General features: G+C 46.3%; 1 protein-coding gene across 2 annotated transcripts in view; it reads left to right on the top strand.

The window, feature by feature from the left end:
• st6gal1 (ST6 beta-galactosamide alpha-2,6-sialyltranferase 1) overlaps positions 1 to 14,479 on the top strand; it is a 63,044-nt gene that overhangs the window by 17,292 nt on the left and 31,273 nt on the right. For both annotated transcript variants that reach the window (XM_055148460.1, XM_055148461.1), the window contains exon 3: positions 11,423 to 11,629. In XM_055148460.1, the coding sequence (XP_055004435.1) occupies positions 11,423 to 11,629 (207 nt within the window). The remainder of the gene's footprint in view (positions 1 to 11,422; positions 11,630 to 14,479) is intronic.

The raw sequence follows: 14,479 nt of genomic DNA, 5'->3' as shown, positions 1-14,479 counted from the left end.
TAGTCCTGGTCCTGGTGTAGTCCTGGTTTAGTCCTGGTGTAGTCCTGTTTAGTCCTGGTGTAGTCCTGGTTGTAGTCCTGGTAGTCCTGTGGTGTAGTCCTGGTTTAGTCCTGGTGTAGTCCTGGTGTAGTCCTGGTTTAGTCCTGGTGTAGTCCTGGTTTAGTCCTGGTGTAGTCTGTAGTCCTGTTTAGTCCTGTTGTAGTCCTGGGTGGTGTAGTCCTGTAGTCCTGGTTTAGTCCTGGTGGTGGTGGTTATGGTAGTCTGGTGTAGTCCTGGTTTAGTCCTGGTTGTAGTCCTGGTTTAGTCCTGGTTTAGTCCTGGTGGTCCTGGTTTAGTCCTGGGTCCTGGTTTAGTCCTGGTGTAGTCCTGGTGGTCCTGGTGTAGTCCTGTAGTCCTGTAGTCCTGGTGTAGTCCTGGTGTAGTCCTGTTAGTCCTAGTTTAGGTGGTTAGTCCTGGTGTAGTCCTGTAGTCCTGTAGTCCTGGTTTAGTCCTGGGTTTAGTCCTGTAGTCCTGGTAGTCCTGGTCCTGTTTAGTCCTAGTCCTGGTGTAGTCCTTGGTTAGTCCTGGTGTAGTCCTGGTTAGTCCATGGTTTAGTCCTGGTGGTTTAGTCCTGGTGTAGTCCTGGTGTAGTCCTGGTTTAGTCCTGGTGTAGTCCTGGTGTAGTCCTGGTGTAGTCCTGTAGTCCTGGTTTAGTCCTGGTGTAGTCCTGGTGTAGTCCTGGTTTAGTCCTGGTCTGGTAGTCCTGGTGTAGTCCTGTTTAGTCCTGGTGTAGTCTTGGTTAGTCTGGTTTAGTCTGGTGTAGTCCTGGTGTAGTCCTGTAGTCCTGTTTAGTCCTGTAGTGTTTAGTCCTGGTGTAGTCCTGTAGTGGTTAGTCCTGTAGTCTGGTAGTCCTGGTTAGTCCTGGTGTAGTCCTGGTTAGTGTAGTCCTGGTGTTTAGTCTGGTTTAGTCCTGGTTTATCCTGTAGTCCTGGTAGTCCTGGTAGTCCTATGGGGTGGGTCTGGTCCTGGTGTAGTCCTGGTAGTCCTGGTGTCCTTTAGTCCTGGTTTAGTCCTGGTTTAGTCCTGGTGTAGTCCTGGTTAGTCCTGGTGTAGTCCTGTAGTCCTGGTTAGTCCTGGTTAGTCCTGGTTTAGTCCTGGTGTAGTCCTGTGTGGTTAGTCCTGGTGTAGTCCTGGTGTAGTCCTGGTGTAGTCCTGGTTTAGTCCTGGTGTAGTCCTGGTTTAGTCCTGGTTTAGTCCTGGTGTAGTCCTGGTTTAGTCCTTGTTTAGTCCAGGTTTAGTCCTTTTTAGTCCTGGTTTAGTCCTGGTTTAGTCCAGGTCCTGGTTTACTTCTGGTTTAGTCCTTGTTTGGTCCAAATTTAGTCCTTGTTTAATCCTGGTTTAGTCATGGTTTAATCCAAGTCCTGGTTTAGTCCTGGTTTAGACCTAGTTTAGTCCTGGTTTGGTCCTGGTTTAGTCCTTGTTTAGTCCTGGTTTGGTCCTGGTTTAGTCCTGTTTTTTTCCTGGTTTAGTCCTGGTTTGGTTCTTTCTTGCTTCAGTTGCTTTTTAATCCTGGTTTAGTCATGTTTAGTCCTTGTTTAGGCCTTGTTTTTATGAATTAATTCTTCAGACTCTTCACAACTTTAATCTCACAACTATAAAGTTTGCAATTATTTAATAGACTGTCCTGTTATTTTGTGTAAAAGCTGCTAAACCTCTAGTTTACCTCCACAAACATGTTCTGAAATATCACTGTATCAGATGCCCTCCCCGTGTGTCAGATGCCCTCCCCGTGTGTCAGATGCCCTCCCCGTGTGTCAGATGCCCTCCCCGTGTGTCAGATGCCCTCCCCGTGTGTCAGATGCCCTCCCCGTGTGTCAGATGCCCTCCCTGTGTGTCAGATGCCTTCCCTGTGTCTACATGGGTTCTTATTGTGTGTAAAATTCTTGGTAAAAATGACACTATGAACTGAATTGCAAATCTAATCAAAAATACAATTGGATTTTCCCCAGAATGCCTTTGTTCAAACAGAGCAGTTGTGTAATGACTGCTGTTGCGTCATAGTGTCTGGATTAAACCCAGTTCTCTTTCACACCTCTGCAGAGAAACACACCCTACTCACAGAACACCGGATTTTAACTTATAGACGCTGTGCTTCATTTTTTCCCATGTGTGTGTGAGCAGGCTGGGTCTTGTACCTGTACAGATGGATTGTATAAACAGCTCTGGAGGTCAAAAGAAGTCTGCTGTGTGCTGTCTGCGTTTAACTCTAAAGTGTTTTATTGTCCAATAATCAGGAAGTGTGTGTTAGCATGCCAGTATTTGTTATCTTTACCATTACAGAGTTATTAAAAATGCATATAAACTCTAGGGACACACAGATCCAGCTTTTATCTGTTCCAATATCGTTGTCGATATTATGACTTGAAGGATCTGCCAATACTTGATCAAACAATACCAGGGCGGAGACTCACAATATGATTTATTTCTTTTAAACTCACACAGAATATGGTAAACAATGAACCAAGTGTGTTTTATAACTGTTATTTATCAAATACGGTGCCTACAGAAGAGCGTTTTGGGCCAACATTGTCAGTATATTTTGTTTATAGACCAATACGGGGATTGACTAGAGCCCGACCGATATGGATTTTGTTGTGGCTGATATGATACGATATATGATATATAATGGGAGTTGGAGCTGCCGATAGCCAATATAATCACCAATATATTTAGTGATGTTAAAATTCACTGTAAATCTTGAATTGTTTAAAAAACTTAGGTTTGGCTCTAGTGGATTTTAAATTGGGTTTTTTTAGGCAACATTTATTGTTCTTCTGCCTCTTTACATCATATTTACAGACAGTATCTCAGACTAATGGCATTTTTGCATCACATTCTAGCCAGTAAAGAAAGTAAGTAAACTACTGGTATTAGCCTTTAGCTGTAAAGTGTAATTAATTATATATGTAAATGTCATCATTCACACGTCTATTCACCGCATATTTACATATCAATGCAGGTCCAGTAACAAATACATGGCCAATATAGTCACTTTACAATAGACCAATAGAAAACAGCCTGTTTATGTGTGAGAGCTACAGCAGCTAATCGCTAACCAATGAGAAAGAACCAAAACTTCAAAGTCGACATATTTCCAACACTCAGCGCTCACGCAGGCTCCTCCCACATCACAAGTCTGCACTAATAAATGTCCTTTTAATCCAGACTCAAACCAATTGTCCATAAAAAGAAAAATAATGTCAGTGTGAAGATAATGTAGAGAGTCTAAGCCAGGGGTCGGCAACCCGCGGCTCCGGAGCCACATGTGGCTCTTTAGCACTCCCCTAGTGGCTCCCTGGAGCTTTTTCAAAAATGAGTGAAAATGGAAAAGGAATGATTTTTTTTAGTTGTTGTTTTAATCTGGTTTCTTTAGGGGTAAAACCCTCGTTCATCTCTGGTCATGGATCTGATCCATCAGCTGTGTGTAAATGAAACACATGAAAAGTGTTTCAGCAGAACAAATAGATGAACTGAAGCGGGGGGTGGTGTCCGGTGCCTCCACCTGAGAAGCGCTTTCCCCGAAAAAAAAAAAAACAAAAAACACGTGCGCAGACGGACGCTCAGAACAATATAACGAACCAAACGGGATTCACGCTTCTGTCCGGATGCTTTGCACCACCTCAGCCGCAGTTGAGCGTGGAGGACCGGAGCAGCCCGCCCGGACCTGTGGTCCACAGCGCATTCTCGCTTTTCCCGCACAGAACCAGCGCACAGAGGACGACAAGGAACCGCTTGGACCCAGTCCTTTGCGCGCTGGTCTTGCTCGCCCCCGTCTGGAACCAGGACATGGAGGACGAAGCCTCTGGACAATCTGACCAACACTGGACCCCCAGCCCCGTCTTGAGGAGCTGCGTGCTGACTGCCCGTGTGTTTGGCGCTGCTGCCCGAGCTCAGACTCCAGGCTGATGTTGCGTACAAAGTTCTCCATGCTGCTGTTTTCTGAGTGCTCCTATGCACGATCAGAAGAAATGTGACTGCTGCTCTGAATACTTCCATCATCATCTTCATAGCAACAGGTAAACGTCAGTCGCACTCTGTTTATCTCAGTTTACACGCAAACATAAAACCAGAGTTTTTAGAAAGACTCGTTTTCAGAGGCGAATTCACCGTTTCCGTGTAAACGATGCGAACAAACGAAGGGAAATGTCTCAGTTTTTAAAAATACCCGTGTACGTGTAAACGGGGCCTAAATGACAAAGAAATAAACACTAACCACCTGATTTCAGTGGCTACAGACGCCGCACCGAGTATGAGAGGGTCGCAAAAGGGGTTTGTGTATCATGAATGCTCATTTTGTATTTGTAGCCTATGTTAGGGAATTCTACCCTAAGACATCAAATTTAATTAAATAAGACACACCAAAACGAGACGGCTTAGTTTTTACTTGCGCAAGGAGAGAGCTGTCCGAACACTGTCTGACCCTCTTCTGACAGCTACTCCCCAACAGCAGCTTTTATTGCAGTCATTTCACAGATAACAATACAGTACATTATGTTATATCACACAATGGTTACAATGATCACATGCTAACAATCTTTAGGCTAAACCACCCCCCCATTTCACACTTGATTACAGGCTCCAGGTGATAAACAATTTGGTCACTTTTCTCCCAAAAACGTATGCTAACCACATGAGGGAAAAAACCCTTAGCTGTCTTCTCATGGGTGACTCAGTAGATTAGCTTAATGAGTCAGGAGTTCTTGTACTAGGACATATAACATACATATGGAAAAAAACCAAAAACGCAATTGTTGATAACTTTAATCACACACACAAATGATTATGATTTTAAATGATTCATAATATTTAAAATAACACATAAATTCTTTCACATTTTCCTCCTGTTTATCAATAATGCTTTACCTCAGAGTACTAGAACTTCTTAAGCAGATTCATGCTCTTCAGCTACATATACTTCAATTCTGTCCAACACCCAAGCGGATACATAAACTACAACATAACACAAAAAATACTTATACCACTAAGCATTGATGTAAACAATGGATAAAACGACATTTTTCCATGCCCCCTAAAATCTAAATTCACTGTTAGGTGAGAGTGTGTTCTCATGCAGTATCATTTTTTTCCCCATGATATGCTACCAAAACTTTCATTACAAGTTAAACCCCCTCCCGGTGTTGCTGTATGCTATATTTGCCCCTTTTTTATTGAAATGAATGTGTCGTTGCAATAAATGAGTGTGTCTGTGTGTTTGCCTAGTCCTGCATCTAAACACAAATTTCTTAATTTTAAATTTTCAAAACCCTTCAGGAGAGCATCATTTTTCACTGTAACCATACTTGTTTGTTGTCCCCTTTCTGAGGCTGTGGCTCCGCAGGCTGGATTCAAGGCTGCGTCAGATAATCAGGCTGATGTTGTACAGTCACGTGACCAGGTGACTGACCATGCAGTGCCCAAGAAGCAGGGGTTACCAGCCCGTACTTCTCGTAAGAACACCGTCACTGCTTAGTAGTGCGAGGTCCTGCGTCTCTCTTACACGTCGAGGTTTCTGGACTCACAGTGACTCAGGTGGATCCACCCGCTCCTCCCTTCGACCTTAACAGCGGTGGGAGTGGTCAGCAACACACGGTGTGGTCCTTTCCTTTTGATCACTGGACCAGCATTTCCGTTTTATCACCTTGACGAACAACAAGGCTCCAACACCGACAGGTGGATGCTGCTGTGAAGAGAGTGGAAGATCCGGCAGGTTATTGTTCTCTGAGCAGTCTCTAGCCAGTGATGTTTCCTCCATGTACTGGGTTAGATCAGGTACAAGTCAGGTGTATCTCTTTTACTTCATGGTTTCATTAGTTTGTTCTTACTGTCCCATTTGTGTGTTTCCATGAGTCCAGCTGATTGGGGTCTATAAGTGCAATGTTTCTTTAGATCTATTTTTTGATGCTCCCCCAGTCTATGTCCTTATTCACAAAATGCGTCCCATTATCACTTCTAATGATTTCTGATATACCCAAGGTGGGAATAATGTGGTTACATAGGGTTTTTGCCACTGTGATTGTATCAGGTTTGGCTGTGGGAAATATTTCAATCCATTTTGAAAAACATCTATTACTCCTAAACAGTAATAAAATCCATATGTAGGGTCTGAAAGGGGGTAGGTTGGTTGAGGAAACTGGCCTCTCTTAGGTCTAAACTTGCAGATTAAACACTGTCTGCACAAATTTTTTGAGTAGGTATTAAATCCTATTGTATTAAAGTATTGATTTACTGGTGCCACCATCCCTCCTGTTGAGACATGATATACCTCATGGCTCATGCTCATTTAAACATGGATTGGTAAAAATGTTTTTTCATTTGATCCCACATATATCTTTGATCTCTGATTTCTGCACTGTTTCTCAACCAAATCACCCTTTCAGATGTATTCGCTTGCTCTTATATTATTTGAACGATATTAGCATTGTCTTTTATCACTCGCTGCGCTGGCTTAGTATTTTGGTCTGTACCAAATTTTGAAAAAGACACAGTATCACTCAAGTTTAGTGTAATCTTGTAATGCCAATACAGTTGACTTCATTAGTTTATTTCTTTTGAATGCCAAATTTGCCTCATCTGTTCAAGTTACTTTGTGATTCATTTCCCTAGGTTCAGGAAAAATCAAGTCTTGAAGTGGCTTTGGTAGGAGGGTGTAATCCAGTAATCAAGCTCTGTAGCCGTTACACAATCCTAGAAAAGCCATCATTTATTAGATTTTTTATTTTTTTTTATTGTTAACTTCCTATCAGAGCTAGCAATTCTCCCTTGGACGGTCAAGTTATGTCCTTAAGTATTTTACTTCGGATCTGCTCTTAGATCTTTCACTAGCCTCCAGCCTATGGAGGGGTCAGTTTTGTTTGTTTTTTTTGTTTTTTTTAACTATAGAACTATTGCCTCTGTTTCTGTTATCTTACTCTCTTCCCTTGGTCTGGGACTAATCGAGGCGCAGTAGAGGGAGGGTGCTGGGCTGCTGCTCCTTTCTCCCTGCTTCTATTTTTCTGCTTGTTGTGTATCAATAGCTGATTTATCAGTTCATCAAGTTGCTCTTTCTCAAGTGTAGGTTTAAACCCATATCTTTTCTGCCATTTTTCTAGGTATTTCCTGCTACCTGGAAACTCTTTTTCCATGTGTTTAACCAACTCCTTCTGTTTTTTTGAGTACTGCTTTTTCGTCCATGTTAGTTTCGACTATGTGCCGTCGTGAGTACAAATGAAGGATGTACAACAGTTTTTTGTATAACAACTGTTCAAGCAAGCTTCTACTCTTTTTACGGAGTGGCTTGAACCTGGGTGTATATCTCTCTAAGATCCTTAAACTACACACTTATATTTAATAGTTACCTTCATCAAGGTAGATTTTCAAAAAACTTGCAGTAAAAAGTTAATTTTTAATTGATGCAACGTAATTTGGGTCAATTCACCTGGAAGACTGAGGGCCAAGAAAAATTGGTCTGGGGGCCACATTTGGCCCACGGGCCATAGTTTGGACATGCCTGCAGTAGACAATAGTTTTACAATAGTTTTCAATAGTTTCCTCAGTGTCACAAATCAATCCTGTGTGATGTAGTGTGTGTACAAGCACGAGGCAGGTTTTGTGTGTGTGTGTGTGTGTGTGTGTGTGTGTGTGTGTGTGAACCGTTCTATATGTACATGATTGATCTGTACTTGACTGGACTCACTCAGACACATTGTACAGGATCAATGCTGCAGTGTCCTACACATGACCCTCCTGTGAAAACAAAAGTACATGTGTTTATTTTTCATTCACATCATGATTTATCAGATATTTAAATGCAAATCATGATGTTACATTTTGATAAAGTAGACATATTGTGCTGGTGTCTGCTCTATAGTTATAATCTATCACACCCTTGGATCATGATGTTATAATCTGCACATTTTAACTCACAATATGTGTCTAAAACAGGGGTCTTCAACGTTTTTCAGGTCCAAACTGATGAAGAGCTGGAGTGGGGTCCCCTATGATATATCTGTCATACAACTGTGTTTTGTATTCAACTGGGCCTAGTGTCGTGTATAAACAGCTGCTCTGTTATTGTATGTTCAATACTCGGGGGTGTCCCATCGAAGGGTCTTAACAAATTCAGATTTATCCTGAAATCCTGAGCTCAGACTTACTCCATCTCCAGTTTAAGCCCCAACTCGTTCCATGACAGAAAAAAGCCTGAGTGTGTCGTTGCTCTGTTGCTCTGGTCTTCTCAGAGTCACCACAAGCATAAAGTGCAGCTTAAACTTCAGGCTTGAATTATCTTTGGCAGACTCAGGTTTATTTCTGACTAACCAGGACCTGAGCCTGGAGGTGAACATCTGAAGTTCAAAACAGTTTAAAAACACAATCTTTCAGCACACTTTTACCTCAGTGCAATTTCACATTTCACAATCAGACACTCCCACATTCAAACCCACATACCTGTACACACACAATGCAGTATTCACAGGTGGGTGCAGTTTTGGTTTGTTTTTAACCCTCTCAGGCTCAGATAAATTTTTAGTATCAGGAAAAATCTGATATTTGGGGAAAATTATAATATGGGGTAGTAATATACAATTCTGACTTTTTTATTCTTTGTAAACAAAAAAAGTATTTTGCACTTCTGGCAGGCCGTTTGCGTGGAGCCATTCTTGCACAGTCTGCATTGCCCACGTTTATCAGCATGGATGGGAAAAAAAGCTCCTGAATAAAAAAAAAAAGCTCACATAATATGGATGTGGAGTAAGTAGGTACTTGGAATGCAAATCTGCAACGCCTGCCTGGAGAGGGTTAACCAGGACCTGAGCCTGGAGGTAAACAGCTGAAGTTACGTGCTTCAGTTCAGGTGGCAGTCCACATGTAGTTCTGCTGGGGGTGCTTCTGGTGACTGCTGCTTGTTTATTTCTGATATAATACAACTGACCTGTAGAATGTGGTGATGTCTTGGCCCACAGAGGTCATTATAAAGGTTCAAATCTAAAGTTAAAAGTCCAGAGACACAGACAGAACATGTAAACTCCACTCTGAGAGGCCCAGATGGCAGCGTGCTTCAGAATGTCATTCTTTAGCTGCGGCGTCGCCTTGAATTCGTAATCACGCTCTTTCTCTCCTCTTTGTCTTTGGTCAAATGGCAGCCCCCTCTCCCACCCTCTCGCTCTCTTTCTCTGTCCATCTCTACTCCCCCTTCCTCTCTCCCCCTCTGTCTCTCCTTCCTCTCTTTCCCTCCCTCCCCTCTCTCTCTCCTCCCTTTCTGGCTCCTCTCTTGCTCCTTCTCTCGTCTCCCCGCCTCTCTCCCACTCTCTCATCCCCTCTCTCCTCTCTCTCTCCTCACTCACCTTCCCTCTCTTCTCCTCTCTCTTTCCCTCTCCCCCCTTTCTCTCTTACTCTCTCTCTTCTCCCTCTCCCCCCCTCTTTCGCTCTCCCTCTCTCTTCCTCTCTCTCTCTCTCTTTATCTCCTCTCTCCCTCTCTCTCTCTCTCCCCCCTCTTTCGGTCTCCCTCTCTCTAACACTCTCTCTTCTCTCTCTCTCCCTCTCTCTCTCTCTCTCTCCCTCTGCCCCCCTTTTTCGCTCTCCCTCTCTCTTCCTCTCTCTCTCTCTTTCTCTCTCCCTCTCTCCTCTCCCTCTTTCGCTCTCCCTCTCTGTAACTCTCTCTCTTCTCCCTCTCCCCCCCTTTCTCTCTTCCTCTCTCTCTCTCTTTCTCTCTCCCTCACTCTTTATCTCCTCTCTCTTTCTCTCTTCCTCTCTCTCTCTCTTTCTCTCTCCCTCACTCTTTATCTCCTCTCTCTTTCTCTCCTCTCTCCCTCTCTCTCTCTCTCTCTCTTTCTCCCTCTCTCTCTCTCTCTCCCTCTCTCTCTCTTCTTTGTTCTGTATTGTCCTGTGTTCTTCAGTCTTTCCGCCTCACTTCATCCCTCGCTCGGGGCTGTGGCAGCGTCCACTCATCCTCTGGACTTCACGTCCTTTATTCTGTGACCTATAAAATCCAAGCGGGTTCATTCTTAATGCATCTTCATTGATACGTTTCAGTGGCATCACAAAGTTTATCAGCTGTTACACAACTGAAACTACACTTTGTCATTTAGCACAACACCTGCATGATTGAAAGAGACATTTTAAATCGTACTTCAGAACATTCTACATGGAGACAGAAAAGTTGAATGCCGAACATTGTGGAACATTATAGCCAAAGGAACAACATTTCCATGGAAGCAAGTTTCTGTCGACAGAGCTTATCGACCATCAGTTTCTCTGGATTCTAAACAATCAGTTGATCTGTTATCTGCGATGGTAATGCTGACAGGAACTAGCATGCTAACACACACTTCTCTCTGACAATAAAATGCTGTACACCAACAGCACACAGTGGACTTATTCTGACCTCAGGAAATGATTCTACATCAAATCTGCACTGGGACACACACATTTGTCTCACACACAAAACCAGGTACAGAGACTTTAAAGGACACATGTTTGACATTTGACAAATGGATGTTTTGGTCCTTCAATGTGCATCCCTCGTGCATTTGACCCATCTGTCCCTCGTGCATTTGACCCATCTGTCCCTCGTGCATTTGACCCATCTGTCCCTCGTGCATTTGACCCATCTGTCCCTCATGCATTTGACCCATCTGTCCCTCATGCATTTGACTCACCTGTCCCTCGTGCATTTGACCCATCTGTCCCTCGTGCATTTGACCCATCTGTCCCTCGTGCATTTGACCCATCTGTCCCTCGTGCATTTGACCCATCTGTCCCTCGTGCATTTGACCCATCTGTCCTCGTGCATTTGACCCATCTGTCCTCGTGCATTTGACCCTGTCCCTCGTGCATTTGACCTATCTGTCCCTCGTGCATTTGACCCATCTGTCCCTCATGCATTTGACCCATCTGTCCCTCATGCATTTGACCCATCTGTCCCTCATGCATTTGACCCATCTGTCCCTCATGCATTTGACCCATCTGTCCCTCATGCATTTGACCCATCTGTCCCTCGTGCATTTGACCTATCTGTCCCTCGTGCATTTGACCCATCTGTCCCTCATGCATTTGACCCAACTGTCCCTCATGCATTTGACCCATCTGTCCCTCATGCATTTGACCCATCTGTCCCTCATGCATTTGACTCACCTGTCCCTCGTGCATTTGACCCACCTGTCCCTCATGCATTTGACCCACCTGTCCCTCGTGCATTTGACTCACCTGTCCCTCGTGCATTTGACCCACCTGTCCCTCGTGCATTTGACCCAGCTGTCCCTCGTGCATTTTACTCACCTGTCCCTCGTGCATTTGACCCACCTGTCCCTCGTGCATTTGACCCACCTGTCCCTCGTGCATTTGACTCACCTGTCCCTCGTGCATTTGACTCACCTGTCCCTTGTGCATTTGACCCACTTGTGCTCAGATCCCAGGCGCTGCGATGGATCGCGTGAGCCCCCTCTGGAGGATGAGGAGGAGAGCGCGGAGGGGGGCGCTGTGCATGGGCTTCTTCTGCATTTCCATGGCGCTGCTGTACGTCCTGTGCGCGGAGAACAGCGTCCCCGTGACTGATGCCATCTTTGGGGTGAAGGCGCGGACCAGGGCACAGCCGCGCACCCACACTGACACCAAGGTCAGTCATTATTTACATTCATACCATTAAAGCTTCTAGAATACACAACACTGACTCTTGAGCTTTTAGCCATGTTAGAATGTTGTTTGCTCCTCAAAATGTTTGAGTAACTCTTTATTATTAGTCTGTCTCCAAAGTTCAAAAGGCTCTGCTGTAACAGAATGATCCACGTGTCAGATTATACCGATAGAACCGACAGAAACACTCACAAAGTTGAACCTGGTAATTTCTATTAGTGACCAGACCCAAGAACTCACTGCATTACAATACAAATCCACATTTGTGCCCCCATTGATATTACATTTTATTTATTTGTTATTGGATGTGTTTATTTGACAGGGACAGCACAGTCATACATAGTTGTAATGGCATAATTCTCAGCTCCTGTCCCTGGTCGGGCTTTGCCTACAATAAACAGTTCAAAACAGTTTAAAAACACAATCTTTCAGCACACTTTAACCTCAGTGCAATTTCACATTTCACAATCACACACATGCTTCTGGTGACTGTTGCTTGTTTAATTCTTATATAACACGACTGGCCTGTAGAATGTGGTGATGTCTTGGCCCGCAGAAGTATTCCATCCATCCATCCATTTTCTTCCGCTTATCCAAGGTCGGGTCGCGGGGGCAACAGTCTGAGGAGGGCCTCCCAGACTTCCCTCTCCACACACACGTCCTCCGGCTCTTCCAGGGGGATCCCGAGACGTTCCCAGGCCAGCCCAGAGACATAGTCCCTCCAACGTGTCCTGGGTCTTCCCCGGGGCCTCCTCCCAGTGGAACATGCCCAGAACACCTCCCGAGGGAGGCGTCCAGGAGGCATCCGGAACAGATGCCCGAGCCACCTCAACTGGCTCCTCTCAACGTGGAGGAGCAGCGGCTCTACTCCAAGCTCCTCCCGTGTGACTGAGCTCCTCACCCTATCTCTAAGGGAGCGCCCAGCCACCCTGCGGAGGAAACTCATTTCGACCGCTTGTATCCGCGATCTTGTCCTTTCGGTCATTACCCAGAGCTCATGACCATAGGTGAGAGTAGGAACGTAGATTGACCGGTAAATTAAGAGCTTCGCCTTTCGGCTCAGCTCCCTCTTCACCACAACAGTCCGATACAGCGGCCGCATCACTGCCGACGCTGCACCGATCCGCCTGTCAATCTCACGTTCCATCCTCTCCTCACTCGTGAACAAGACCCCGAGATACTTGAACTCCTCCACTTGAGGCAAGGACTCTCCACCCACCCGGAGAGGGCAAGCCACCTTTTTCCGGTCGAGAACCATGGCCTCGGATTTGGAGGAGCTGATCTTCATCCCAGCCGCTTCACACTCGGCTGCAAAACGCCCCAGTGCACACTGCAGGTCCTGGTTTGATGGAGCCATCAGGACAACATCATCTGCGAACAGCAGAGATGAGATCTTGTGGTCCCCAAACCGGACCCCCTCCGGCCCCTGACTGCGCCTAGAAATTCTGTCCATAAACACAATGAACAGAACCGGTGACAAAGGGCAGCCCTGGCGGAGTCCAACATGCACCGGGAACAGGCCTGACTTACTGCTGGCAATGCGAACACAGCTCCTGCTCCGGTCATACAGGGACCGGACAGCCCTTAGCAAAGGGCCTCGGACCCCATACTCCCAGAGCACCCCCCACAGGACACCACGAGGGACACAGTCGAATGCCTTCTCCAAGTCCACAAAGCACACGTGGACTGGTTGGGCAAACTCCCACGAACCCTCGAGCACCCGATGGAGAGTGTAGAGCTGGTCCAGTGTTCCACGGCCAGGACGAAAACCACACTGCTCCTCCTGAATCCGAGGTTCGACTATCGGCCGGATTCTCCTCTCCAGTACCTTACCGGGAAGGCTGAGGAGTGTGATTCCCCTGTAATTGGAACACACCCTCCGGTCCCCCTTCTTATACAGAGGGACCACCACCCCGGTTTGCCAGTCCAGAGATACTGTCCCCAACCGCCACGCGATGTTGCAGAGGCATGTCAGCCAAGACAGCCCCACAACATCCAGAGACTCCAGGTACTCAGGACGGGTCTCATCCAACCCCGGAGCCTTGCCACCAAGGAGCTTGCCAACCACCTCAGTGACTTCAGCCAGGGTGATAGATGAGTCCACCTCTGAGTCTCCAGCCTCTGCTTCCTCCTCGGAAGACGTGACGGTGGGATTGAGGAGATCCTCAAAGTATTCCTTCCACCGCCCGACAACATCCCCAGTCGAGGCCAACAGCTCTCCCCCCGCACTGTAAACAGTATTGGTGAAGAACTGCTTCCCCCTCCTGAGGCGCCGGACGGTTTGCCAGAATTTCTTTGAGGCCGTCCGATAGTTCTCCTCCATGGCCTCCCCGAACTCCTCCCAGCTAAGAGTTTTTGCCTCTGCGACCACACGGGCTGCAGCACGCTTGGCCCGCCGGTACCTGTCAGCTGCCTCAGGAGTCCCATGAGCCAACAAGGCCCGATAGGACTCCTTCTTCAGCCTGACGGCATCCCTTACTTCCGGTGTCCACCACCGGGTTCGGGGATTGCCGCCGCAACAGGCACCACAGACTACGAGCAGCTGCATTGACAATGGAGTCTGAGAACATAGCCCACTTGGACTCCATGTCTCCAGCCTCCCCCGGAATCCGGGAGAAGTCCTCCCGGAGGTGTGAGTTGAAGGTCCCTCTGACAGAGGCTCCACCAGACGTTCCCAACAGACCCTCACTACACGCTTGGGCCTGCCAGGTCCCTCCGGCTTCCTCCTTCGCCAGCGAACCCAACTGACAACCAGGTGGTGATCGGTTGACAACTCAGCCCCTCTCTTCACCCGAGTGTCCAAGACACGTGGCCGGAGGTCAGATGACACGAC

Source organism: Boleophthalmus pectinirostris, unplaced genomic scaffold (assembly GCF_026225935.1).
Source record: "Boleophthalmus pectinirostris isolate CB_2022bp ecotype Guang Dong unplaced genomic scaffold, ASM2622593v1 HiC_scaffold_12, whole genome shotgun sequence".
Taxonomy (NCBI): domain Eukaryota; kingdom Metazoa; phylum Chordata; class Actinopteri; order Gobiiformes; family Gobiidae; genus Boleophthalmus; species Boleophthalmus pectinirostris.
The sequence above is the reverse complement of the archived record's forward strand: the minus strand, read 5'-3'. Positions and strand labels throughout refer to the sequence as shown.